This window comes from Aedes aegypti, chromosome 3 (assembly GCF_002204515.2).
Source record: "Aedes aegypti strain LVP_AGWG chromosome 3, AaegL5.0 Primary Assembly, whole genome shotgun sequence".
NCBI lineage: Eukaryota > Metazoa > Arthropoda > Insecta > Diptera > Culicidae > Aedes > Aedes aegypti.
Genome location: NC_035109.1, coordinates 234,282,085 through 234,310,064, shown reverse-complemented (window position 1 = coordinate 234,310,064; position 27,980 = coordinate 234,282,085). Strand labels below are relative to the sequence as shown.

Below are 27,980 nucleotides of genomic sequence, written 5' to 3'. Positions count from 1 at the left end.
TTTTCACACAAAAAGCGTTGAGGGGGTCAACATTTTCCAGTTTTAGCGTTACGTAATAAATGGACGCTGCCTTAGTCATCTAAAATGAATAATCCATGAATCCTTTATGTATTTTGGGTAATTTCTTGAGCTTTGAATATATTTTTAAAAACCTGTAAAAACCTGGAAATATCAGGGAATTTCATTTCTGCAAATGAGTAGACACCCTGAATATGTAAAGAATTGCCTATTGATGCCGCTAGTGGATTTGATAGACACATACTAAAGAGTTTTCAACAAAGTATGGATACGACTTCACCTTACTGCGTTTCCAAGACTAGTGCAGATATAAATCCGATTTTTATACATCTTCATCATGTGGTCTAAAGTGAAGTGAAAAACAATGTATGTTATGGATTTTCACTATTCTGTCCAGTGTTTTCTAGCAAAGCCGAAAAAAATAAATAAAAATGTATGTGGAACAGCACGACGAAAGTTTTTGATAAAACTAGTTTTTACTAGTTATATTTCAACGAAACTAAAATATGAGTTCTGTTCTGGCTAGATAAGAATTGGTATTTTAGTATCATCATTTAGTTATCATTGTCGTGCCAGTAATTTTTGAAACAATTTAAGTCAGGCCTGCCCAACCTTTTTAAGCCACGGGCCAAATCAAAAATACAATTTAGCGTGGCGGGCCGTATACCCATATATTGGCATGAAATTTGAAAAAATGTCAGCAAATAATGCAAAAAAATGCTGCAAAGCATCCTGCTGGATATAGTGCAAGTTGCTTTCAAAATCATGCAAAAATATTGCTCAGGATATGTTTGTTGATGAATGTACCCCAGAATTAAAAGATTCTGTGAATGTTATAAGATCATTCTCAAAATCCTACCTAGCATTTGATTTTAAGATCACGAACCGAAATCTGTGAACATCCCGATAAAGTTTTTGCGAAACTTTGGCAGAATTAAGTAAAAATTCTTTCCAGGATTTTATAAGAAATGTGCCAAGGATTTCTTCAGAATCTGGCCAAATATTCATTTCTTAATCCTACCTTAAAATTTCTTAGAAAACTGTCCAGGATTAAAAAAAACATTCCCATAATTCAACTGAGATTCTGTCATATTCTTACCTAAGCTTGTGATTTCCCAGAATTTTTCACGTGCTGAATTCGATGAAAATTCTTGCCAGAAGTCTATGAAATTCTGTTTAATATTCTTTAAGAACCCTGCCTTTAAAGTCGTTTTCGGTCAATGATTTCGTAAAAAACCCTGTCCATTTTTTAAAAATAATTATGCCACGGAATCTTTCTCAAGAGGTGATCAGATTTTTATCCAATATTCTGTGAAATTGTTGACCTGTTTCAGTGAAGTTGTGGTGGTGATAAAAACTTTTGTTCATGCTTCATTCATCGAATATTAAAGGAGTTAATTTGTTTATACTAAACTACAAATCTATCATTGTAAGTCAGATTTATGTTTAGAACAATTTTATCAATTATTAAAACATCAATCAAGCAATATCTAGCTGAAAAACGTCCAAAAAACTTTTAGATTTGAAATAAAATTCAATATTTATGAAAATAGGAAAAAAATATTACCGATCTAAGATATTAGCTAACTAAAACAGTTTTGTAGGTGCTGGCTTCAAGTTGATAATTTGTTCATTTTTTATTAATAATAGCTTGTAAGTTTACAATTTTTGCCAAGAGAAGAAAACATTTGGTAGAATAGTCAACGGGCCAAGTATGAGAAGAATCACCAAACCTTCCGCGGGCCGTACGTTGGGCAGCCCTGCTTTAAGTAAATATAAATCGTTAAAAACCCAAATGTGTTTACAGGAACCGACAGAAATAAAAACAAAGTATTTTTTTGTCTTTTGGATGAAAATTTATTCAAGAGATCATAGAACATTTTCTGAAACAATTCTTTCAGCCCCCCTCTGACTACGCCCATGGCTTCGAATGATCGTGGGTTTATGATTGAGATCATCAGGGCGCCTCAGCGATTCGAGCCTTTTGTAATTCGTTGCGTATCCAAAGACAGGTAATGTGTCCTGACTCGTAAAGTAACGGTTGAAGTTTACCTGCCGATTGCTAACTAATTACAGACTTATAGGCGGCTCGATGTGCAACAGGAATCACGCAGAAGACGACGGCAAAATATAAGAAGCCCAAAAGTGTCGTTTTTCCGTGACCTTCCGCATTGCCGTACCTGCTGCCATATCTGTATTACTATAATAGTGTATGTGTGTGTATTTATAGAAATGGTAAAGGTTTCGAATGCAAATTATTTTTCTCCTTTGTTGCTTAATCTACGACCGGCTCTTGCCGAATGGCTGGAATGGCATTCGTCCGAAATGACTGGCTGTTTTCATGCGATACCTCATACGCCTAACAGCTTGGCGATTTTTTATCTTTTTATTTCACACACGACAAGCACACTACGGCTCTAAAGGCGTATGCGTTTGTATTTGTGAAGGTTGCATATCGTAAACATTTGCGCTGCTGTGGTGCACTTACGACAATCAGCAAATACCGTAATGATAACAGTAATTGAGGGATAGGTGGGTTACAGAAATAATGAATTGAAAGCAATGGCTGTTCTGTTATACAAAATGGTTAAGTTAATAGCCTTGGGTTATTCTAGAGCAGCGATTGATGTTCACCAACGTAAGACAATGGATCATTGAAGGTAGTTTTTGCATGTGCTCACCGCATCAAAACAAAGGCGCCACTGTATATGGGATTTAACATTGTGACAGCATTGCTGTTCTGTCAAACACACAAGGCTACGGTGGCGCTATCTATGCTTTCCATAGCGGCCGTTTTGGTTATTTTAATGATCCATTTTGGCGATTTATCATATGATATATCGATAAATCATAATTCATTAGTATCTATAAAATAAAACATTCAAAATTCGTAACAAATCAGTCCGTTTATCTCAAATTCAGACACAAATCGAACAAAACATAACCCAACAAATTTAAGACACCAAATAGCGACTCGTGTCACATTCGTTTTCAGTGATTAGTCGTGTTACAAAACGCGTCGTCTGTAGTTTGGTGGTCTTGTTTGTCGTTCTATGTATCTAGAGACAAGATCTGTCACTTGCTTCACTAACTTCGCGATCGAGTTTACCGAACCGGTTCTACCTTGATTGAAGCCATATTATTTAGATCCCCATATCGCCGAGAAGTTTGTGAATGGAGGGTACAATTTGTAGTGTCTGTCACTGCACTGGAAGCTTCACACTGACGGGTTCATTCTAGCTGTCGTAGAGGTGAAAAGCTAAAACTTACGATTTCGTTTCTACGATGTCAATTGGGGTTTTGTACCCCGGGGTTACTGAGGTCATACTGTTCATCATCATAAAAAATGTATTTGCTTGAGAAAAATGTGGTCTTAATTACTCATTACAAACTGGGTTAGTCAAGCAAACTAATTAAAAGCCAACATGTTCAGTCACAGCAATTCATTCCGATGTCCGTTGTTTAACCGTGCGACACACAACTCGCTCGAAATTCGCCAATTCCCCACGCCCGAAAAGCGACGAACCGCTTTGTCTACGGACCCGTCCAACCGAAAGTAAAAGTTAACAATTAAACCACTGATTGCCGATTGCATGCCGATTGAAATTGATTAACAACGCGCCATGTTCACCGTATTATCAAATCTCTAATCGTGTTTCTTTCTTCTCCTTTTTTTCCCTTTCCCCTCGTCAACCGACGACATTCCAACGAAAAACACCGAACCGAACAGACGAACGAGATGCCATACAGAAGAAAACATTCACAAAATGGGTCAACAAACATCTGAAAAAGGTAAGACACGGGGCTTTTACTCCTTATGTTGCTATTTTTTCCTTACCGCAGCCAGGTGACTCCAGCTGGGATCCCTATACTAATATTGTTTCGGCCACGATCATCCAAGATCTGCGAGCGGAGATAATCCACCGTTCACCCGAACACATACAGTGTTGGACAATGCGTTTGCAACTTTTTCGGTTTTCCATATTTTGGACCGATTTGAGCTGAATTATCATAGTACCTCAGACATAACCTTAATTTAAAAGTAACAATAATGATTTTTTTTGACAAATTCGAATAATTGAATAGCTAAAATAGTTAAATTCAAATCTGTCAGTTAGTAATGCTCTGAAATGTTTCATGTGAAATGTTCCACAGAAAAAGAAGCACTACAATAGCGTTTCCGGGAACACTACAATAGCTTTTGGAGCTTGTCGATATGTATTTCAAAATTCAGTATTCAATCTGTTAGATTATACTGTTGTAAAAGAACTTTTTTTTCTCACAGGTTTCGCGTAAGTGTCTCTGCCTACGAGTTAGCTAACTCCCTTTTGGCCCTTCATACAGCGGTATGTTGAATTCATACTGGTAATATGTTTTGGACTTTCTTGTAGAGTGGAGCCGCAAGCAGAGCAAAACTCAAGCAAGAAGCTTTTTGAGCTTGAGGTTAAAACACTACAACAGCATTTAGACAGCGTGCTCTAGGCAGTGTTATATAAGCATACATTCCGGCGATTTGGCTGTCCTTAGTAAATAAATGTGTAATGAGAGTGTAAAAATAGTTTGCTGAAGACACTTTTTGTGCAGGTTTTTGATTTTTGTTATAAATACCTATTTTAAAATTCCTCGTGAAAAATTTCACTTAAGTTAAATCGTTTTTTCTTTTGAACTCGAAAATGGAAAAATAATCAAAAATATATTTTCAAATTCAAGTTATGTCAGACGTGCTGCGAAAAAATCATTCAAGTTGTTTTAAAAATAACTAAGGTTCAGTGGTTAAGATCAATTTGAGAATCAAGATGATAATTTTGTAAAAAAAAAAATCGAAAAAGTTGCAAATTTATTGTGCAATACTGTATCTATCCGCCTAACTAAAACAGGGAACAAAAATTCCACCGTCCGTAGATCGAGAAGCAGGAGGAGGATCACTTTCCATTTCCCCCCTACCAAACCTAGTAATTTTGAGTTTTTACCGTACCGCTCTGACGATCCCCCACCACCACCGGTGGAGAAATAATTTTTCGCGGGTGGTCATGCACATCGTCGTCCCACCCGATCCCAAACCACTTCACTTTCTTCTGTTGTTCGCCAATGGGTACTGGTACTACATATGGTTTCTTGTGTTCGTTTTGCCCATATGTTTCCCTCTCCCACACTCGTTCGATTTTATGTTCGGATCTCCTAGTTGATTTCACTCTCGAATGGTTCGTTTTGTAGTATCGTGATGTGTTTAAGTACTGATCTTTAGTTTGAAAGTTTTATGTTTCCTGTTATGATTTTATTTTCGATTTAGTTTCACTCCCGCTTGGTTGTTGTTCTCGGGGTTAATTAATTATCTTTACTGTATTATCTCTTCTACTCAAATGTTTACTTGAATTACAGTTTTACTTTTATTATCAGACTTGAGCACTTGATACGCTAATTTCTTGGTACAGTAGAAGCTCGTTATAACGACAAAGGCTCCCTATAGCGACATTTTTCGGTAGCTTGAAAAATATTTCAATGTTTTAACTATTCTTTATAACGACTTTTCTCTTTTACGATGGTCCCTTGCGATGTCGTTGTAACAAGCTTCGACTGTATTTTGTTTAGCTTTAAATTCATGACTTTTAATTAATTATTAGTTGTAAATTTTTCGCCAGATACTTTAGAGGCTTATGTAATTACTCTCTAGTTTCTGAAGTTGAATGAATCCCACTATTTTAGTAAATTCTTCAACTGTATTTTGAAAAAAAAAATCTAAGCCAAAGTATTGTATTAAAAATATAAAAATACTGCATGACCTGTCAAATTCCTCCAAACGAAATCGGGATGACGGATTCTTTACTTCCTAATATGTTTTTTTCTTTTTCACAAAATGAATGAGTTATATGTTTAGGTTTTATTTTACCTTTTATTCATCAATTAAATTTGGAAGATTGGTTCTTTTTGATTTATTTACAAATTCTTTCCAAAGTTCTCATTTATCCTTTGATAGATTGAGATCATTTTATTATGATATATTGCCTGTAGTGAGCAATTTTTTTCTGAAACCAGGCCGCCATCGTCACACATCGTTATATATGGCCTCCAAAACATTTTTAGCTTCACATGAAAGCTAAATCCTCCCTCTTTACGATGCCACAAAGTTTGCTATGTACTTCAAGAGATATGAGCAATATTACGTGAAGGAATACCCTAGATTTATCAAAAGAATGGGCTTTTTCGCAAACTGTTTAGCTAGCTGGCGTATTAGGTGCCGATAGCGGCCTGGTTTCAGCGAGAATTGCTCTAGTATTGGCTAAGGATCTCATTAAATATGCGTGCAGAATTTACTTTATATTGTTTCCCCGAGCGCAATTTATCCGAATTACCCTTTTCCCGAATGCCATTTCCTCGAATGATCTATTCCCTTGAAAAGTGATGCAGTTCAAAAAGGAGCAAAAACAGTCTTCAGTTGCGGTAAACAATCATAACATGGTATTGTCGAAAATGCCGTGGACGAGGAAATTCTAACAATCACCAATAAAGTAAAGAAGAGTGCATATCTGATGACCAGCATATCAAAATGTATAAATTTATGACTATGTAAGTGCCAAAAGCATTTCGGGAAAATGGGCTATTCGGGGAAACGGGATATCGCGGAGCTGGCGTTCATGGAACCGACATTCGAGATACAATAGCACAACCGTTCCGTCAAACGTTTTATTCGTAGCCAATCAGGCAATTAGGAATCTGCTCATGATATTTGGGAACGTCCTCTAAAATTCACAGTCGCGGAAATAAGACATAAAATCTCGACGGAATTTCACATCCATAATCGATAGAAATCCTTCAACAATGCTTTCAATATTTTACTAACGATACACAACATGAACGCTACTTTCAGATGGCTTTCTCAGTCTGGTAGTAGAAAAACGTAGTAAAAAAATATTTTTGAGCTCACGACGTTTCGGCCGATGGGTTTTGGCCTTTTCCAAGGGGCGTTATGTCTGTAATAGCATTCAAGATGCAGTCGGTCTCGTCATTAAAGCATGAACTCGCCATGATTTTCAAAAATGATGGCAACAATATTGATCGGAATCGACATATTTTTCAAGAAACCTAGCGTTTTCTTGTTGAGAATCATACAAACAGTTCACAAACTTGCATGTAAACAGTCCTTCACTGATGTCGCCAGAATCTCAAGTGGAAACTACCAAGTATTTCATCCGATTTTGTATTCTGAGATGATTTCAGGACTAGATATATTTGTTCACTTACCCTTCATTGGGGTTATTTTTGGTTAATCGGCACTCTAAAGGAGCTGTAACTTTTTAGAGAAAAGAGATAGAAATCTGAAATTTTTGTGACTTTTCCTTACTTCTGAAAACGAACGTTTCATTGCTAAAATAAGCTTTCAACGTCCTCTAGGAGCGGCGCTAAAAAAGAAGTAAGAGAAGAAGTAACACATTATGCATTAAGGGTCTGAAATGACTTTGAAACGCTCTCAAAAATCCATTTTCAAATCGATTTTTGTTGTTTTAGTTATAACAGAGAATGGTACCCTGGACATTTTTTGTAAGTAATGGTCACTCTGGACGTAAGGGCACAAGGGCCCTGCCTGATCCCTGGAAGATTCTTTGGAATATCCTTAGAAAAATATCTTGAAGGAGTCTCTGGATGAATACCCGAAGAAATTGCTTTGAGGAATTCCTGAAGAATTCTCTGGAACAATTTTTAGAGTAGCCCACGTAAACATTTTTCTGGAGTAATTCTTGGAGAATGAATTAAACAAATCTCTGGAGGAATCCCAATAGGGATTTTGCTGGAATAATCACCGCAGGAGTCTCTGGGAAAATTCCTATTGGAATCTATGAGGGATTACCTGGGTAAATTGCTGAATGAATTAATGAAAATTTACCTGGATTAATTCATGAAGGGATCTTTGAATCCCAGGGGGCCCAGATAGCCGTAGCGATAAACGCGCAGCTATTCAGCATGACCATGCTGAGGGTCGTGGGTTCGAATCCCACTGGTCGAGGATCTTTTCGTAAAGGAAATTTTCTCGATTCCCAGGGCATAGAGTATCTTCGTACCTGCCACTCGATATACACATGCAAAAATGGTCATTCGGCAAAGAAAGCTCTCAGTTAATAACTGTGGAAGTGCTCATAAGAACACTTATCTGAGAAGCAGGCTTTGTCCCAGCTGGGACGTAACGCCAGAAAGAAAGAAAGAATCTTTGAATCCCTGGAGGCATCTCAGGAGAAATCCCTGGAGTAATTCCCGTTGTAATACATTGAAAGGTTCCTGGAAGAATCACTTTGAAGATTATGCGGGCTCAGTCCCTTAAAAAATCCCCGCAGAGATATTTCGAGAGAAATTCCTGTGTTTTCTTTGAGAAATTCTTTGAAGGAATCCATGAAAAAATTTCTGGAGAAATATAGCGTAATCCATGGAGGAATTTTCCTAGGTAGAGATTTTCCTAATGAAATAGCTGGAGAAATTTTTAGAGGGTTTTCTGATAAAATTCCTATAGGATGATTCGATAGTTAATTTTTGGAGAAATTTCTAGAGGAGAAACTTTTTTTCTAGGGGCCCTGAGAAATTTTTAGAAGGCAACAACGAACTCTGAAGAAATTTCTGAGGTAATCCGTGGAAGATTACCTGAAAAATTCCTTGGAGTAATTTACGTAGCGATTTTCCAGGAGGTATTCCTTAAGAAATTCTTCAAAAAATTCGAAAAGTAAAGAATCCCTGGAGGAATTCCTAATCCCTGGAGAATTTCTTGATGGAATCACTGGAGGAATCCATGGAGCCCTGAAGAGGACTACCTGTGGGAATTCCTTCATGTATCCTTGAAGGAGTCCATGGAGCGATTTCTGATATAATATCTGGAGTAATCTTTGTAAAGATTATTCTAGTGTAATTTTTGAAGAAAGATTTGGAGACATATCTGCAAGGATGCCTATAGAGTTTTTCCCGGATTCCTGAAAAAATATCAGAATACATCGCTTGAATAATTGCTGAAGGAATATCTGCGAGGCTTCCAATCCTTAAAAAAATCCCGGTGAAATCCCAGTAAAAAATTTACTTGAGGAGTGTATAATGGAACTACTTGTGAATTTCCTAGAAAAATCCTTGTAGAGATTTTCCTGCAATAATTTCTGTAGGAAACACTAGCAAAATTGCTGAAGGTATTTCTGGAGCCCTATTGAAGATGGACTCTTCCTGGAAAACCCCTGTTGACATTCCTAGCGGAATCCCCGGAAAAATCTCTGTAGAGAATTTGGTAAATTATCTCGGAAAAATTTCTTGTAAAATCACTTAAGAAATCTTTGAAATAAATCCTGGAGAATTTCTGGAAGAGTCTCTGGAGAAATTTCTATACATATACCGGGAGGAATACTTGAAGTAATCATTTGAAGATTTTCTTGAAAGAACTTCTGGGGATATCCAGGAACCATGTCTGAACTGATCCCAAAGAAGTTGAATATTGCGAATTGGTATCACTCGTAAATGAAAATACGATAAGTAATTCGTCGGCGATAAAACGTATTTTTACTTATGGTATTTTCATTTACGAGTGATACCAATTCGCTATATTATCAAATTTTCCTAATTTGGCCTAAAGGAAATGGTTATGGGTATTCGGATATAATAATGTTATGTTTGTGAAGCCAAGATAGCCGCAACAGTAAACACGCAGCTTTTCAGCAAGACCAAACTGAGGGATGTGGGTTCGAATCCCATCGGTGGAAGATCTTTTCGAGTTGGGAATTTTCTCGATTTCCCTGAACATAAAGTATCTTCGTACCTGCCACTCGATAAGATTAGCACTCAATAAATAATTGTAAAAGTTCCCATAGGAACACTAAGCTGAGAAGCAAGCTCTGTTTGGGACGTAACAAGAGGAAGAAATTTATGTTTGGTTTGCGGCTTGGTATCTATTGAGATCTGTATAAAAAATATGAAAATAGCTTGCTGGCTTTGCCTTTTTGCAATGCTGCGAATAAATGCTATGCAGCGAGGCAACGAAAAATGAGCGAGGAAGATGCAGCACAAAACACAACAGAGTAAAATTCCATCAAAACAGAGTGTTTCCAGATCTTCCCTGAGGACTGTCTTGTTCGGGCGGGACACTCAAGAGTTCTTTTGAAGCGAGAGAGAGTACCAGGAAAAATCCTTGCATTTTTTTACTCTCACTCGAATTGCTTGAGGATCTGTGTTGAAAATTTTGAGTTCAATTATTATTCCTCAGATAAACGGCAAAATCGCCTCATCTTTGCATCGCAGAGGAGTTTCTATCAAGCCTGATGATATGTACAGTACTGGACAGAATACAGTACGCATTGGCCGTGTTTCCATACAAAATGGTCAAGTTTGGAGGCTTATATTTCGGTTTCTAGATGTCTGATTGACCTCAAATTTTCACCGTTGCTTGAATGTAATCTTAAATTTGCTGGGCTAGAAAATCATAGTTTTTCATGAACAAACTTTTGAGTTATTGCAAATCTCAAATTTTAATGAAAATGACAAAATTTATATAGGTCGATGTACCAGTAGCCGCATAGCTAAGAACAAATATTCATATAAAATCTAAAAATAACGCTAGCGTAATTATTTCTACATCATCTGAAAGCTTTTTATCTTGGTTTTGTGGGAAAAATATGAAAACTACGAAAACTCATATGTATGTATTTATTATCGCTTGTGCCACTATAGGAATACATGTACCTATAGTAGCACTATTTCTAATTTCTGTTCCTATAGTAGCACAAGCATCACGGCGTTGGCAAAATACTAATCAAAACCGTATTTTTATAAAACTTTTATATTTTTCCTACAATATGTGGATAAAAAGCTTTTGTTTGATGTAAAAAAAGTTCTTAATTCATCAATTATTTCGTATAATAAAAAATAGTTTCTCTCAGTAGTGCTACTATAGGAACAATAGGTTTACTATAGGCTCAAGGGAGCTAAAAATTTAAGCAAAACTATTTTTTTCGATCATTTTTTTACAAAATCAAGCTGTGTATCAATGGTACTTAGATAGATCGCTCCTGACCTTCATGTCAAAAATTATTTTGAAAAGATTTATAGCAAAACGGCCGTAAAAAGCCACTAGTGCGACTATAGGGGACTGTCCACTAAGGGAACACCGACCCTATAGAAATAATTTTTAAATGGAAATATTTAGAGCAATGTGTCCTTCGGCAAAAATTGCAATTTGATAAGACACACAAGTTTGCAGAACATCATTTTTTGGTAAAACTTATTGGTAAAATATTTTCAAAACAAAATTATGCCATTTTTCGCAAAATTGAGAGATTTGCAATCATTTATAAGACTGATTTTCAAATACATTAATATTTCAGTTGAGTAAAATCTATGTTATATCTGAGCTGTGGTGAATATTTCACATCAATCGGACCACTAGTAGCTGAGATGTGATCTCCAAACTTGACCATTTTGTATGGGAAAACGACCAATGCGTTCTTTTTTATGTCCAGTACAGTAGCAGTTCCTACTGAAATAGTTTCCAGGTGCCCTTGTGTCCAGAATGGCTATACTTAAAAAAGTGTCCAGTGTTCTATTCTCCGGTTCCATAACTTTCATATAAAGCTAAAAGAACAAAAATCGATTCAAAAATGGATTTTTGAGAGCGTTTCAAATTCATGGTTTATTTTTAACCCTTACATTACCATATTTGCACTATGTGTTTTACACAGTGTATTCTGTGCTGTTTCCTTTTTGACGTCTTCTAATGGATACCGATTTGTTTATTTTTTCGCAGCTGATCTTTGTAGTGCACGGATTGTTAAATTTTAAGCTTGTCTAGTTTGGCTAGCTACGATTGAAATAGGTCAGATCAATCTTCAGCGTACAAGAATAGCAGTGATCTTTTTTTTATCAGGGGCGACTCGTAACCTCACTTTCTACTAGTTCTACGATACTAACAGTTAATTTTTGCAATTTCTCATCATAATAGGCTGTTTTTCATCACGCCAATCTGTAATGAAAGTAGTCCGTTTGAAAGCTCCTTTTAAATTTCCTAAAGCTGATGGAGTTGTATGCATACCTTATTTGATCATTATATCTAAATAATACACACGTAAATATAAATATCAACAGTTGATCTAAATGAGTTTTGTAATACCTTTCTGATCGGCTCAAATCGAGTGAAAAGTACAGCGTCAATCGCTACACAAAGAGCACTCGATCAAACACTTGTGACTTCAAAGGATACAATACTAAAACTCGGACGTCGTTCATAGGTATCGATCTCATCTGAACCTTAACTGTATTGGTTCACCACATCGCGCACCTCAAAGCATCTAAGCTCGCAGATCATTATGCAAATCCCACTTGTTACTGGGGAGGCTTGAAGTTGACATTTCAGTTGATCAGCAGTCATTGATCGGGTCATTTCTCAATTCGATCGAGGCCCCTCTGCTGAGCTGATGGATGGATGGGTTGTGTGTTTGTCTGTTAATGAACTTGGCGCATTCAAACCGGATTTGGCAGCTGTGGAATTCGTCGTTGTCTCACTCATCATCGTCCGGCGTGAGCAATTCGGATGGTGACAAGATTTTGCATTGCTGATAGCCGGTCAACCAGTCGTGAAGGTTAATCTGAACTCGACGTAGCAAGATGTGGGCCAAATTTTCATGATCTACTATATTTCCTGACTACCAATGATTTTCTTCAAAATGGGGGTACCATCAGTCTCAGTTGACTCTACCGGTATTTCAAGGAGCTTTTAAGATGTTGCTTAATTGTGGAATCTTGTTGCCGGGGTTGGTGCGAGGGAGTGCCATTAAAAGAAAGACAAATGAAGTGATGGCCAGACTGACCCAAGCTGCGGGTGTCCTTCAATTAGCCCCTCGATCACCGCTACTGCCTGCGTTTATCTTACCGCCGTGCCAAGTAATTGAATTATGTTTATTTAAATGTGTGACCAAGTCAACACCAAGATGAGCCTAAGGGCTCATTACCATCACCGTTCGGATGGGAAACTGGAGAAACCAGTTTCTGTGGCTGCGCTTTTTCTCGGAGGTGAGAGTAACTCTGCCCCCATGGGAGTCCGATTATCGCTGGAATTAAAGTCCTTGGACAGTGGTCCATTGTTGTCTGTAGCTGCAGAAATCACGGCAACGTATTACCCGCTCAAATCATGATGACCCAACGGCCATTCGTCCTTTGCACAGTAACCCACTAAGGGAGCTCGATTTATGGTCAGACCGGATCGGAGATCTCTTTGGAGTTGGTGTCGGCGGCAACGATAGCAGTTCGCGATGAATCAGACTGTGCGATTCCAAGAAGCTAGCCAAGCCATGCGAATGCGATTCAACGAGATCATTATGATTCATCGCCTGCCACTAACTATATGGGATGCGTTGCAAGGTCATTATGGCAGTCAGACGTGTGTGGTTTGCGGTGACTTGGTGCCAAGAACCTACGCATGAATTTTTAATGCCTGCACATGGGTACTGCAAGTGGCGCGAGAAATCGATCCATGTTTGTTTATCGTTTTCTCAAATTGGTGAAATGAGTTTAGTACCGCACTTACACCAGTTTCGATCAATTGAAACATTCAGCAGCTTTGGATACTCAGAGAGCGTGTAAGCATGTGAAACTGGCTCTCCCTCTGCCTCTGCCTCACCACCTAACCGCGACCAATTCATCAAACATCTACCCCGATCAACAGAAAATAGCAAGCTTTTAACAGTTACATATCGACTATTGAAATCTAATAAAGACCATAATATGCTATAATAACAGAATTAGCTGCTTATGGGCTATTTATTTTTAAATTATTGCGATGAAATACGTTCAAAAGTGATGATTCCTTTTAAGTTAACAGAGCTTAGTTTGTTATTCAATTCCTACTCCAAGTCTGTTATTGTGAAGGTATTATTCGTAGAATTTCATAGGGCATATTATGCTATAGGGTAAAAGCACCAGTTTTAGCCAGCCTAAGAGAAAATGTCAATAAAAGTTAAATGGGAAGCCGTTTTTATACTACAAATATGTCAAATGCAAGCCTTCAATCCATATTATGTGTGAAAATATAAAAACTGAGCTATAACCATTTTTTCGCTTTGAAAATCCCGTTGGTCAATATAGGCCAACGGAACCAGTTTCGGCCAGAGATTTAACTTCGGTTCCTAAATTGGCCAATCGCATTGATTTCTCATGAGAGTGGCCAAATTAGGAGTGCCCTGGCCAAATTAGGTGTATGGGAGGTAAAATTATAAAGATAATGAATTGTTTTTCTTATGTTTTGAATCAATTTGAATGAGTAAACTATTGTAGCTCTATCATGTGAATGTGATCTACTGAACACAAAAGGTTTCATGCTGATTGGCTTTGTGAAACGGGGTATAATCCTCTATGGCTATAACTGGCGTATGACCAAAACCGGTGCTTCTACCCTACTAGTTATTAATTTCACTACCATAATATGGTATTCGTTTGCCAAGTTTTTCTGCTCGGGACGCGAAACGCAACCAGCCTGCGGTTTACGCACTAGCTAGATAGACAGCCAATGCTGTTGTTCTGCATTTAAGGCAGGCATGTTTACCTTCCAGTTTTCTCGGCGAAGCAAACAAGATATTGTGTTACACTCGAAGGTGATGCCGCGTCGCTCCAAATGATGATGATGCTGCGCTGCGCTACCGCAGGCAGGTCTTTCGTTATCACTTAAAAGTGACACAACCCCCTTTTGTATCTATGTATCTCTATGGTGATTCACCCCTCTACTGTCAGCATACTTTTTGACACACAGAAATATTTGAATCGCAATAACATTATTTTCGTTCGATATTTTTGTACTACTTTTTTACAAGTTCCCAAAAAATCTTAATTTTCAGAGTCTCTATTTTTTTTGATCATCGGTCTCTTGGATCTTTATAGGCTTACCACTCTAGCCAGAAACGTAAATGCTCAATATTTAAAAATTGTTGCTTTTTTACAACAGACTCTTATCGGAGAATCGTTTCGAAAAGCGAATGATCGAGCATAACAAAAATCTGTAGTCTAGATGTTCACTTGAGTCGGTTACTCAAGGAATTTTGGAATATCTCAGGAACCGGATGACCAATGAACTAGATTGACATAGATTCTCCGAAAAAAATAATAAAACTTGTGAACTTGTAAAAAATGGTCCACAAATATTAAACAACTAAAAAGTTATCACGTTTATAAAATAAATCGCCAAAAAATGATGCTGGCGGTAAAGGGGTTAATACCTGTCCAACGAAACCATTTTCGCATCTCGTTTCTGGCCCAGTATCAAAGCCTAATTGTTTCCGCTCATGATACTCTGCTGCCGGGGCCAGAGTTTGGATTTCATTCAGCGACGGCCATCAGCAAGATATAAACTAGCGGTACTTCAATTTCTCACCTTCTCCCCATTGGATTTACATCCCAATCTCATTAATTAACGTCGTTTCTAGGCGAGCCGAAGCCACTGTTAGCAGCCGGTCAATTAAACCATGGCATGGTGGTGGCAAACGTGTATTCGGAATTTGCGGATAATCAACCTGAGTCATTAGCTCAAGGTATGGTTTGAAAAGGAATTCGGAGAAGGGATCAACGGAATGCGGATTACTTGGCTGACACTGGGTTAGATTCGCTTTCTTCACTTGTTTGCATATATGTTTGTATGTTCATTAGAGTGATTGCTAAGATTTGTAAAAAAACTGCCTTGAGTATGACATTCAATGTAAGCATTATGAGCCTCTTTTCTATTCTATTCTAAGTGCTTGCACAGCCAATATTGAAAAGCATCCTGGAAAAACTGAAATTTCGTCCAGTATTTTCTTGTCAGCATTAATATTTGCAGCATATCAATGATTTGATACAAATAATAAAATGGCCAGGCCCACTGTGCAGACTTAGAGTTTGGAGGCAATTCAAAAACTTCCGGCGGTCAGATTATTCACGAATGAATAACATGATAGACAGAAAATGTTGAAATATTGTGAGGGAAAAAACGGGGACAACCGTACCTAAAGGCAAAATCGTTGGGAGTGGCGTTGCTAAGAAAGTTAATGCGCACTTCATTGTTGTTGTCTCCTTTTCCTAGGATGGGACACAGGCATTTATCCCGTATGTCTTGGCTCTAAAGCCTGGGCTTAAGCGCCCTTACTCGCTCTCTGAAACGAAAAGAAAAGTTACTCTGAGCCCCCCTCCCGTAAAACAGCAATTAATGTATGTAAATTGAAAGTGAATCACAACGAACACACGCGAAAACGCCACAAATCCTCAAAGTGGCATTTTGGACCACTTTCCCCTATTTGTTTTGATATGTGAATAAAACTTGAAATAATAATAATAAAAATCAGACCAATCTCACCAAGTTTCCATCTACTCCGCTTCCATCCCCTCTTTCGCTTATGCCGGAAAACGCTCACGATCGATCACACGTCAGGTTCACATTGATGCTACTTCTGCCGATTCACATTTCTTTTTTGCACTAATGTAGCTTTCAACTACTGATTTTTATTTCATCAACATTTACTACGCAAAGCTTTGTTTCGGAAAGAATTGGTTCAAAGCACAAGCTGAATTCCGAAAAATTCCATAACGCGGAACCGAGGTAAACGTGACAGAAAATTCAAAACGCCGTAAGCATTATGAGCCTCTTTTTCACAAAATCTGCAGACAGACGAGGTTGACGCACCTGATCACAAACTAAAATTAGGATCACCAGCTACATAATGGTGTACCGAATACAACCACTATTATTGGGTCTCCTTCATCAGACCCTTTCCTCTCGGGATGCTCCTTGCGGTATAGGGGAGGGGGCAATATACCTTACTTTAAGAAATAATTTGACGAATGTTTTCGGCTGTGAATACTAATTTCTTTGTGAAGTTTTGTTGCGCCATCAGTCTTTTAAAAGCTAGAACGACTTTTTCTCCTATTTTTCCGACGTTTCGGCGTATATTTAGCAGCAAGTAAACTCTTGAAGAAGGCGAAATATACGCCGAAACGTCGGAGAAGTAGAAGTAAAAATCGTGTTAGCTTCTTGATGATTGATAATGCTGATAAAACTGCAGGAAGAAATCACTTTCACAGGAGTAGCAGTAGTCTCGGCAAGCTTCAAATAATTGATTATCATTCATGTCATAAACCAGCAGATTACGGAAGTCGAATATACCTCGGATTTTTCTCGCTAGATTCTAGTATTTGGGTTATATGTTCATAATTAGATGCTTTTAAAACATTCAACCGGTGAAATTTTGATTTTTTTTTTTTAACTTTTTATCATCGGTATCAATCGTGGAGGTATTATTTTTCACTGACATGCCGCTGGTTACTGCGATGAAATCAGTTTTCTCATTGAGTAAATGGTCATTATTTCCCATTACAATAATAATATGTACATTTATTGCGCCACATGAATTTTTCGGGGTTGATTAAAGTTGAACCGTGCTTAGTACCTCCACTATTGGAACATTAACCCTATTGAAAAAAAAAAATTCACCGATATATTATTTTGAAACCTTCTGATTATGAAATTATAGACCGAATACTGATATCTAGCGAGAAAAAATCCGAGGTACATTTGATCTTTATAATCTGCTGGTTTAGAAATAGCGTATCATGGTCGAATCCTGTGACCCAAAGATCTTCCCCGTTAACAAACTTCCTTCCCGTAACCTTTGTGGAAAAGCAGAGGTAAACACGGTCTCCAATTAGCAAAGATTACACACTAATATTCCTTCCCCAATCCTACCGGGCTGCAAGGCGTGGCAGGCGTCGTTATTAACCCTATATAAATAGAGGCACTGAATTGTAATTGAAGAAGATTATGGCAAATCCCAGCCGAGCTTCTTGTTGATTCTTTGTGCATCTTCGCTGACTTCGATCAATCACGGTATAGCAATCATAGATGTTTGTAGTCATTCTAAGCTAAGCTAAGCTTAGTAGCAGTAGTCTCGGCAAGCTGCTTTCTCTAGCACCTAGGCTACTTACACAATGTTGCAAAGGACCCTCCTCGTAAGGGCTGACCCTCTCGGCTCATGCCGACCTTGGGCACCTGTTCAATCCACCTAGCATGCTGCGCCCCACGCCTTCTTATTCCAAACGAATAACGTATAACGTTTTTATAGGGTTATTGTCCGGAAATCTTAAACCATGCTCTGCCCAGCGTAATTTTCTAGCTTTATCCATCTTCAGGTGACTGAGTTCGCCGTAGAGTTGAGTGAGCTCGTGATTTATTCTTCGCCATAGATACTCCTGAGCAGTCAGGCTTGCCCAAACTTTTTTGAACCGCTGGCCAAATTGGTGTGAAAATATTGTATGGCGGGCCAAATTTTTCTGTTTGCAAACACTATAACATTTTTGCAATATCGAACGTTTTTCTCGGTGAAACTTAAATAGAGATAATTGTTTTTGCTCATGAGCAGATTATGTAAAACTTAATCTTAGATTTTGTGTTAATCTTTCTCATGAATTTATGAGAATTTTGATCAGGATTATGAACAAATTTGGTATATTTAAGATTATTTTGAAAAATCCTGATTTGGGCGCCGTGAGAATCCAATTTACAATTCAGTATGATTCCTGCATTCACTTTCTGTCCGAAGTTCACATGGTTTTATTTTTAAATCCTGCATAGGGTTCTATGAGGCTACTGCTCTTGATTTAATGTAAACCTTTTATTAAAATAATCTTTATCTGGAATCTGCGAGAATGCTGTCCAGAATTTTGATAGAATACTGCACAGAATTTAGTAGTCAATCCATCTAATAATGCGTGAGTTTTTTCAATCCCGACTATGATTCTGCGGAATCTTGAAAACTATTTTAAAAGAATACTGTCAATGTCTTCCAAGGAAATCTTATCGATAATTTTCTTAGATTCCTGCCCAAGATTTTGCGGGAAACCTGTTTCCCATGGTTTGGAACCATGTATGTAAATTTGTAAATCGCTCCCAGGGTCTTAAATCAATGCACAAATGCTAGGAAAGACTAATTTATGATGCAGTGATATTATGTCTGATCTTTTTTGAAGTTACTTTAATTCAAGCTGGATAGAATTTAAGTTTTGTCTTCTATCAAATAGTGAACACAATAATTTAATCCGGATAAAATTAAACTATCTTTTTCAAAAAAAATCTCAACGAATCTCTCAACTCTAACGAGAGTTACACGTAAAACAGTTCTGACAATACTCGTAAGAATAGTGCTTATAACCAAGCTTTAACATATTTTCATAACTCGAAATTGACGCATTCTGATTTAATAATATAATAAAGTTAGATTTTATAGTAAAATTTGTGTAAAAAAAATACCGAACTGAAATAAAAGCTGGAGATTAACTTCAAAGGCAAAATATTTATGCTTTGGTATTTTCTAATCTACATAACCTTCAAAATCATCGCGAACCGCACCAAAAGAAGGCGCGGGCCGTACGTTGGGTAGGCCTGCTCTAAGTGCAGGTCTACCTCCGGCATGGTCCAGGTCTCATGAGCATTGAGGACCACCGGTCTTATAGAGTAAGGTGGGGCAAAAGTTCGACCTTAGTGGTATAATCAAAGTTTCCAGGAAAACAATAGCAGTTAAAACAAAACAAATACCATACAGTGAACCTTCAACATATTGGCTATAATTTTGCTGAACAAACTTGTGTCAAAATATTTACTCATTTATAGTTATAACAGTTTCAAAATTGATTGTCTTATTCGAACTTTTGCCCCACCGGTTGGGCAAGAGTTCGAATCTAGTGTGGGGCAAAAGTTCGCTGGCTAAATCACAAAATATCGATATTTTTATGACAGGCATACCTTACACCAGCCGTAAACTTAAGTTTAACGAAAAATACACACTATATTTTCATCAAAAAATTGCCCAAAACCGAGTTAATTGTAATATACTCAAAAATAGCAGTTTTTCGCAAAATTAAGTGGAAATGTAAAATTTTGGTGACAATTTTCACACGATCAGACAAATTTAACTAAATTTGAAGATAATACATGGATTTTAGGCAATTTGCAAATTTTTCCATGATTTTATACATGGGTCGAACTTTTGCCCCGCTGATTCGAACTTTCGCCCCACTATGGGCCAAAAATTGTTTTCAAGCATTTATGCAAAAACTAATACACCTCAAAGCAACCTTATGATAGGCCTAGGAACGCCCTTACGTAAAATATTGAAAAAGATTTTATCTTCAATTGGTTCCATGTAACGGAAGTTTGATCAAAAATTACAATATTCACGTCGAAAAACAACAAATAGCCATAACTCTTCCAAATCTCAATCGATTTTTATGATATTTGGAGTGAAAGTCTCTTACTTGAATAGCATTCGAACCACCATGACATTTATAAGATTTGTTTTGAATTGAGCTAGAAATCTTAAAAAGAAACTCTTACCCCACTCGAACTTTTGCCCCACTTTACTCTAAGTTTTTTTACGTGGTACAAGACGAAGAAACGACATTGTAGAGAAAGTAGCACAACCGATTAATGTTCTATTAATCTACAATATCTTCTATATAAATAAAAATGGAATGGTGTTTGTATGTCACGAAATGGCTTGAGAACGGTTGATTGGACTTACATGATTCCTTCACTGTTGAATTCGTCCAGAGCTCCGACGTGTTTGTGCGAAGAAAAAGTTTAGGAAAGTCATCGGAATAGTGGAGAAAACGGGAGAAAACTAATCTGTCATTTTCCACACGTGACTTTCATGGCGTTTTTCAACAGCCTACTTGATGGCAAGACGAAGTTTGCCGGGAGCACTAGTGATCTATAATTTCGTATTTGATTGGATTTTTTTTTCTTTGTTTATTATTGAGACTTTCAGTTCTAGAGTTGAACCTTACTTAACAGTAGCTTTCAAGATGCTTCCACAGTCAGTGCTTCTACAATTCAGAATGTACGCTGTATGCCAGCAGCTACTTCAGTAGCAACATTGTTCGAACATTGCTCATATTGTCCTCCGACCTCTCTCGGCAATCAGCGCTCAATGAATCCATCCTCATTCATCAAATAACCTTAAAGCTAAACATTCGATCCATCATCCAGTCAGTCAATGTGTGACAACCGGCTGCATTGCATGGCGTCACGTTAAGTCGCGGCCAGAACATCGATTGTTTCGCCCTTTTTCAATCGCGGCGCAACTTGCTCAAGCTCGAGCGTGTTATGCTCAAAAGAAGAACCCAATTGACACAGATTCTTCCCTTTAAGTGAAGTGGAAAAATCGTCCGAGAGCGAAGAGTTTTCGTACAATCGCAGCTTTTCACAGTAGTGCGCAGCTTGCTGGTTTATTAAGATCGGCAAGCGGCAACTCCATCATGGGGCTGCAGTGAACATTCCAACGAAGAAGACGATTACGGGGCGGTGGACATCACGGAATCGCGCTTTTGATGTCGCGTCTCAGCGATCCTCCGCACAGCTGCACAGGTGTTCAGTTTTCTAAAAAGTTGGCAAAAATCAAATTTCCAAACGTGTATTTCGTTACAAAACGAAACCAAGCGTTCTTATACAATATCAGATAGGGAGTCGATGCCGGTTATGGACCCTGTGCGTATTATGGACCCCCTACAGAAAAACATAAAATTAACACTCAAAGCAACCTTATTCCTATGAAAATCCACCGGGGGAACTTCGATTACATTGTTAGTCAGCAGTTTCAGCCAAAATATTTGGTTTGAGACGCATAAATAAAGATATTTGAACAGTTTTGTAAATGAAACCACACAAGAGGGTCCATAATACGCATTTCCAGGTGGGTCCATAATAGGCTCGTCGGCAGCGAGCCAGATTACATGGGAATCAAATGGAGGGTCCATAATACGCAACGTCAAATTTGTAAACAATCCTATTATGGACCCCGGGAGGGTCCATAATAGGCATTCGGACAACAGTTTTTCAAATGCATATTTCGCCGGAAAAATCGAATGATTTTGTATGTTTCATAGACGTACTATGAAGTAAAGACATTAAATTTGTTGTTAGACTCCATAAAACGTTTATGCGTCTGAGATATCATTGCGGAAAAGCGTCTAGAATGAATTTCAGCTACTAAGGGGTCCATTACTAGCATTGAAACCCTAGTTGAAAACATATATGATAATTTCAAAAGAAAGTTGATTTTAATCATGTTTGGACCCTAAATAGGTTTACATTGAGCATCAGCTAATCCACTATTGTCAGATCAACTGCACTTACACACGGTACCAACCAGATGACTGCTTGGGACTAACAGACACCCTCTGTGTATAAATGCCGGTGATCTTCTATTTTTAGACAACAATGGCGCCTGCCACGTCAGAATGCAGACCAATGAGGGGAAAGGGAAGAAATTGATGATGCATTAGACTGGCTCCCACAGTAGACCGTATATACCAATGCGTCTACACCAGTTTATGTGGGAGGGTGCCGTAACGGTAAACGCGAAGCTATTCAACAAGACCAAGCTGTCGAAATGTTGTTCTGTGAAACTCTAAAATGATGAATATGCCCAAAATAGGGTATGCAGTCCTAAAACACGTTCAATAACACTTGTCATGAACATAACATGTAAAACACTAGAAACGTGTTATTTTTGCCACAACTTTTTCGAATCTGGACCACTGTGCGCCGTTGATCGTCGGATTAAAGGTTGGCTAGCTGGGTAGCGACACGAGTGATGATGAATACCACCACCCTTTCCTTCGAGCTTCAATGTTCCAATATTGCGCTCTTTTTTGTTTGCTTACACGCCCCTTGGTAATAGCGTATCCATCGCGACGACGTTCGCGTTGTCGTTGGGAAGATCTCGGATTAATGGATATTTCCTCGACCCCGTCAAGAGCAGGGAGCGTAATCAGCGCCAGAGGATAAGGGTTGGAACGAGTTGAATTGAATGCGATGGGTGACGACGACAGAAGCAGTTTGAAATATTTGAACTGGTCGGTCAAGCATGGGAGAGGTGACCCTATAGGGCACAGATCATGGATGTAGCTAGGATTTCCTACAAGCAGAGCTGGTAGCAGGGTTTTTTTATAGACTTGGTCATTATTTTAATGCAAATCTCTAAAAAGTCCCTATTTTGAACGGAAGGTCTTTAAATATTTTTTTTTCTAACAAAAATGGTTTTCAAAGTCACTATTTTTCCACTGAATTGTAATTCGAAATATATAACCAGAAATGTTCACTGTGACTACTCAGAAAGTTTTTCTAAATTCTATTCCAGGATTTCTGTCAGACATTTTTCCACTAATTCTAGTTTTCCGCCGACTTTTACAGTAGTTACTCTAGCAGATTTTCCAAATATTAGAAGTTCTTACAAAAATATCCACTGAGTTTTTGAAAACATACGTTGATGATGTCTTCCAGAAACCCATACAGGAATTCTTCAAAGAGTACTTACGTGATTTTTTCAGTTTCAGTTTTTCAGTCATATGATTTTTTTTAGTGAATTCACATGCGGATCATTCCAGGAATTGCTCCTAAATTATTGCTGGAAATCTATTAAGAACTCTTTCAGGTATTCCCCAATTAATTCGATCAGTGATTCATTATTAAGTTTCTCTAGGAATTTCTTTTAAAAAATCCTTCAACATTACATCTACAGTCTACTGTTTTTCCAAACAATTCTCGAGTAATTTCAATAAATATTTTCATGAATTCTTCAAAATTTCATTCGAGGTTTAACACCAGCCAATATTTACTAAAGCAATTATTTCGACCATTTCTACGCAAGTTTCTTCAAGGATTCTGTTTTTTTTGAAAGAAAGCCTCCAGAAATTCCTGTAGTATTTTATCCAGGAATTGAATTGTTTATTCTTTAATAAACCTCCAAATTTCCTCCAAGACTTCCTCAGAAACTTGGAAATTTTTCAAATATCCTCTCAAGAATTCACCAGGAATTTCCACAGCATTTACAATGAGCTTTGTTTTAACAATACAAAATTTTTTTTGAAAATTTTCTTGAAAAATTTCCAAAGAAATTCTGCTGGAAAAATCACTGGATGAACTCCAGCCTTTTCTTGAAAAAATTGGAAGAGAATATTTGGAATATTTCCTGAAGAAATTCATGGTAAAGTCTGTGGAGTAATTTATATTCCTAAAAAATCCTGGTTGTATCGTCGAAGGGAACATGAACAAATTTCATGGGGGAATTTCTGAAGAAGGGCGTTGAAGTATCAATAAATGTGCATTTTGGGCAAATACATAAATACATTTTTAAAGAAACTCCTAAAAAAAATCTTAGCAATACGCGAATAGTAATACAAGCAGTACATAAAACATGTGATTCCTAAACATATAGAAGTATCCATAGAAGAATTTTAGGTCGGATTTTGAGAATTTTTTTGATGAAAACTTTTATTGTCTGATTCCTGATTTGATTTGTTTGTTTTCTTAGTGCCTTCTTCTTCTTCTTTCTGGCGTTACGTCCCCAGTGGGACAGAGCCTGCTTCTCAGCTTAGTGTTCTAATGAGCACTTCCACAGTTATTAACTGAGAGCTTAATATGCCAATGACCATTTTTGCATGCGTATATCGTATGGCAGGTACGATGATACTTAATGCCCTGGGAAGTCGAGAAAATTTCCAACTCGAAAAGATCCTCGACCGGTGGGATTCGAACCCACGACCCTCAGCTTGGTCTTGCTGAATAGCTGCGCGTTTATCGCTACGGCTATCTGGGCCTCTTAGTGCCTATGTGATCTTTGTTGACTTTCGTTCGGTCTGTTATAAGCCTCTTTTTCATTCCTGTTTGCTCTTTTTTCGGCTTTTTTTTTTCAAGCATAAAGTCTCTAAAGTTGCTATTTCAAAGGCACTAAGTTGTTTCCAGCCCTGTCATCAAGGGGATTGTTCGTCGGATTTAAAAATGAATTATTTTTGACGCCCACATCATTTTTGTGTGGTATTTCTTAATTTTTGAATGGAAAGTAACATTACAAAAGATAGAAACGCTGATCATTTTATTAAAATGGGAAAAGGAGTATTCAAAATGCGATTTATTTCAACTTATTGCTATTACTATTATCAGCTGAAGGAAATCTTTCACAGAAATCTCTCAAATTGCTGCAGGCATCCTGGAAAGAGTTCTTCAAAAGATTCCTCGAAGAAATTTTCCAGGAGTATGTCAGAATTTCATCTCAAGATCACTGTAGAGATATGTCCAGAAATTATTCATTCAAAATCACATTTCATAATTTTTTCATAAATTTTTGTTTCAATAAAAATTTTAAAAGTTTAATCAACGCTTGTCTTAAGATATCCGTTAATGTCTTGATAATTCTATAGAAATTCTGTCTTGAATTACAGTATTAAATTCATTATGAATTTTTAATCGCACAAAAAAAGTTTTAGAAACACGTCAAAATACTAATAGTAATTTCTTCACGAGCTTCTCTTGTTTAAACATACTTCAAGGAATTCTATCAGAAGTTCATTCAGACATTTCTGCATACTAAGAACTCATTCAAAATTTACCAGAATTGTTGAAGATGTAGAGCTTTGGAAGAAATATTGTTAGAAATTCCCGTCTTTTGATTTATTTCTAGTGTATGCATAGAGGAATCCCTTGGGGGATCCTGAAAGAATTCAAATCATTACATTAGGATAAATGATGCAAAAATCTCGGCAAATGAGTTATAAATGTTGTTATTAATCCTAGAATAAATACTTTTACTACTTCTCAACCAACGAATTTGGTCGAGAATCCCATGGAGAAATTCCTGCAGGAAGCACTGCAGAAATTCTTAGATTGTGATCTATCCACCTAGCAGTGAAGTGTGAATATGTATTTTTCTATATTTGCTCAAATTGAGTAGCTGTCTATAGGGTGTCCCAGAAAGTATGGGCACGACTTTGCCATACTGCCATTTCGAGGCTAGTGCAGATAAAAATCTGGTTTTCACACATTTTATTCTTGCACTCATCAAGAGCAAATTATGAATTCTGAGCGATTTTTTCGCTACCTGTTTGTTGATGGTGATACATTTCAGGAAGCTTCTCTTATAAGTTTTGAACGAATCGCATTATATTTGAGTGAATTTGTTGTACGCAATTGTGGTAGATCATAAAGTACGTAAGAAAATCTGAAAAAATATATTGATCATCACTTATTTTATTGGATATTATTAACTTTAGTATATTAAATTTCAATAGAAACAAAAAAAATCCGATTTCAGATGTGTACGTTTTTGAAAATGGTCAAAACCTGGGAGGGAGGCACCGATACTACACACGAAATATGACACAACACTTTTCCAAATTGCAAGATAACTCCCGCTCACCAACGAAAATCAAGGCAGGCTTGGGGAAAATCGCTAGTTTTCTTTTATTGTGTACCTTCGATCTTTTTGGACAAACTTGGGAAAAGGGCCATAGTTTTATGTGCATTCAATTTCAATGATGATTGGAAAACAGTAAAAAGATGCGCGTTTCATTACTTTATATTCGATCAAATTAAAAGGTACTATCGTGGCATTGCTTTTGGGTGTTGCAGGAATTTATTTTCAACCGACTGTTGTCAACTTTGTTGGAATGCAAAAATTTGTTTTGATCAATTACGCGCTTTTATCAAGTTTGTCCATTCTTCAAGATCTGGGCTCACAGTGACAGTTCGTGACAGCAGAATCTCGGCTCACTATGACGTATATAAATTTTGTATCGGTTTCTCCCTCCCAGGTCAAAACCAAGTCTTAGTAAATCCTTAAATTGTTAAAACCTAAAATTGTTTTATGGGGATTCTTTAAATTATTTCCTCATGAATTAAAAAAAAATAATCAGGTAAATTGTCGAAGAAATTTCAGGACTGATACTCTGAAAGATTTGGGAGAGAAATTCATATTAAATATATAAAATTTAAAATACAGTCAACTTCCTCTTACTCGATATTTGATATTGAGTTAGAGAATCGTAGTAAAAGTTGGTTTTCATGACTACCTCGATGGTTCGTAATTGTACTGGTTTTTACTAACTCGCTGGTCTCTCCACTATCAAGTTAGAAAGGATTGACTGTTAATTAGAGTGGTTCAAAAAATCGTTTTTTGCTCCACACCGCTCATTCGATTCTAGATCAAATTCTGAATGTCCTCCCAAAATTTAAGCTCATTCGGATGAAAACTGAACTCACTCAAAATTTGATCTAGAATCTAATGAGCGGTGTGGAGCAAAAACGATTTTTTGAACCACTGTACTGTATATCATTTAAAATCAGGAAAAAATTCTGAAGTGATTCTTGGAGATATTTATTAAGTAAAGCATTTGGAAGAATATCTAAAAAAAATCATTCTAGAGACTCCTTGACGAACCCATCTTGTCATTCTCCGGCTACGCCCATGGCGCAGATATCACTCCACTAGATGGAGTGCAGGAAACTAGTTTTGAGTGGGTGAGTGTCACTGGATCTGATGCTGCTGAGGTGGCCCCCATTGTGATGGTCAAATGCGAACAAATTTATTCAATTTATGAAATTGAATGTTTGAGCTCTGCGTCGCTGAGAACAGGACAGACAGAAGCTTCACTTGGAGGAGCCGGTGAATTTACATACAATCGACGATTGTGGGCTGCGCACAGTCCCAGTGGTGGTCTAATAAGGGCTGGGTTTAGTGTCGATCTTAATTTGATAAGCTAATGTCAACGCTATATATGGATCACGAACAAGTTTTTGAATTAATTCCTAGATTTAGACATTCCAACAAAAGCTTGCGCAGTCTGACATCACGATCCTACTGAGAGAGCTGATCCATCCCAAAAATGTCGTAACCAAGTGTAATCGTTACCCAATGATCACACCTCAGTAAGATATTTGAGTCCGTGCCCAGAAACCATCAGGTAGACACTAAAGTGGTACAGTAACGCCCAGCCAACTGTGACACGTCCATTTCTCGAGTTAAGTCCAATTCAACCGTCTGACCCAATCACATCTCACCAAATGGCCCCGGTTGCACTCTGTTGATACCGGCACTCCGTTCGTTAGGACGCACAATCAAAACAAACTTTTACTTTCTGGTCCCAGCTGTTGGCGGACTACTGCATGGATG

The 27,980-nt window shown here is 37.5% G+C and overlaps 1 protein-coding gene across 37 annotated transcripts in view; it reads left to right on the top strand.

The window, feature by feature from the left end:
- Nucleotides 1-27,980, top strand: part of LOC5576237 (dystonin) — a 627,686-nt gene that overhangs the window by 357,651 nt on the left and 242,055 nt on the right. For all 37 annotated transcript variants that reach the window (XM_021853529.1, XM_021853528.1, XM_021853523.1 and 34 more), the window contains exon 3: nt 3,749-3,810. In XM_021853529.1, coding sequence (XP_021709221.1) covers nt 3,749-3,810 — 62 coding nt within the window. The remainder of the gene's footprint in view (nt 1-3,748; nt 3,811-27,980) is intronic.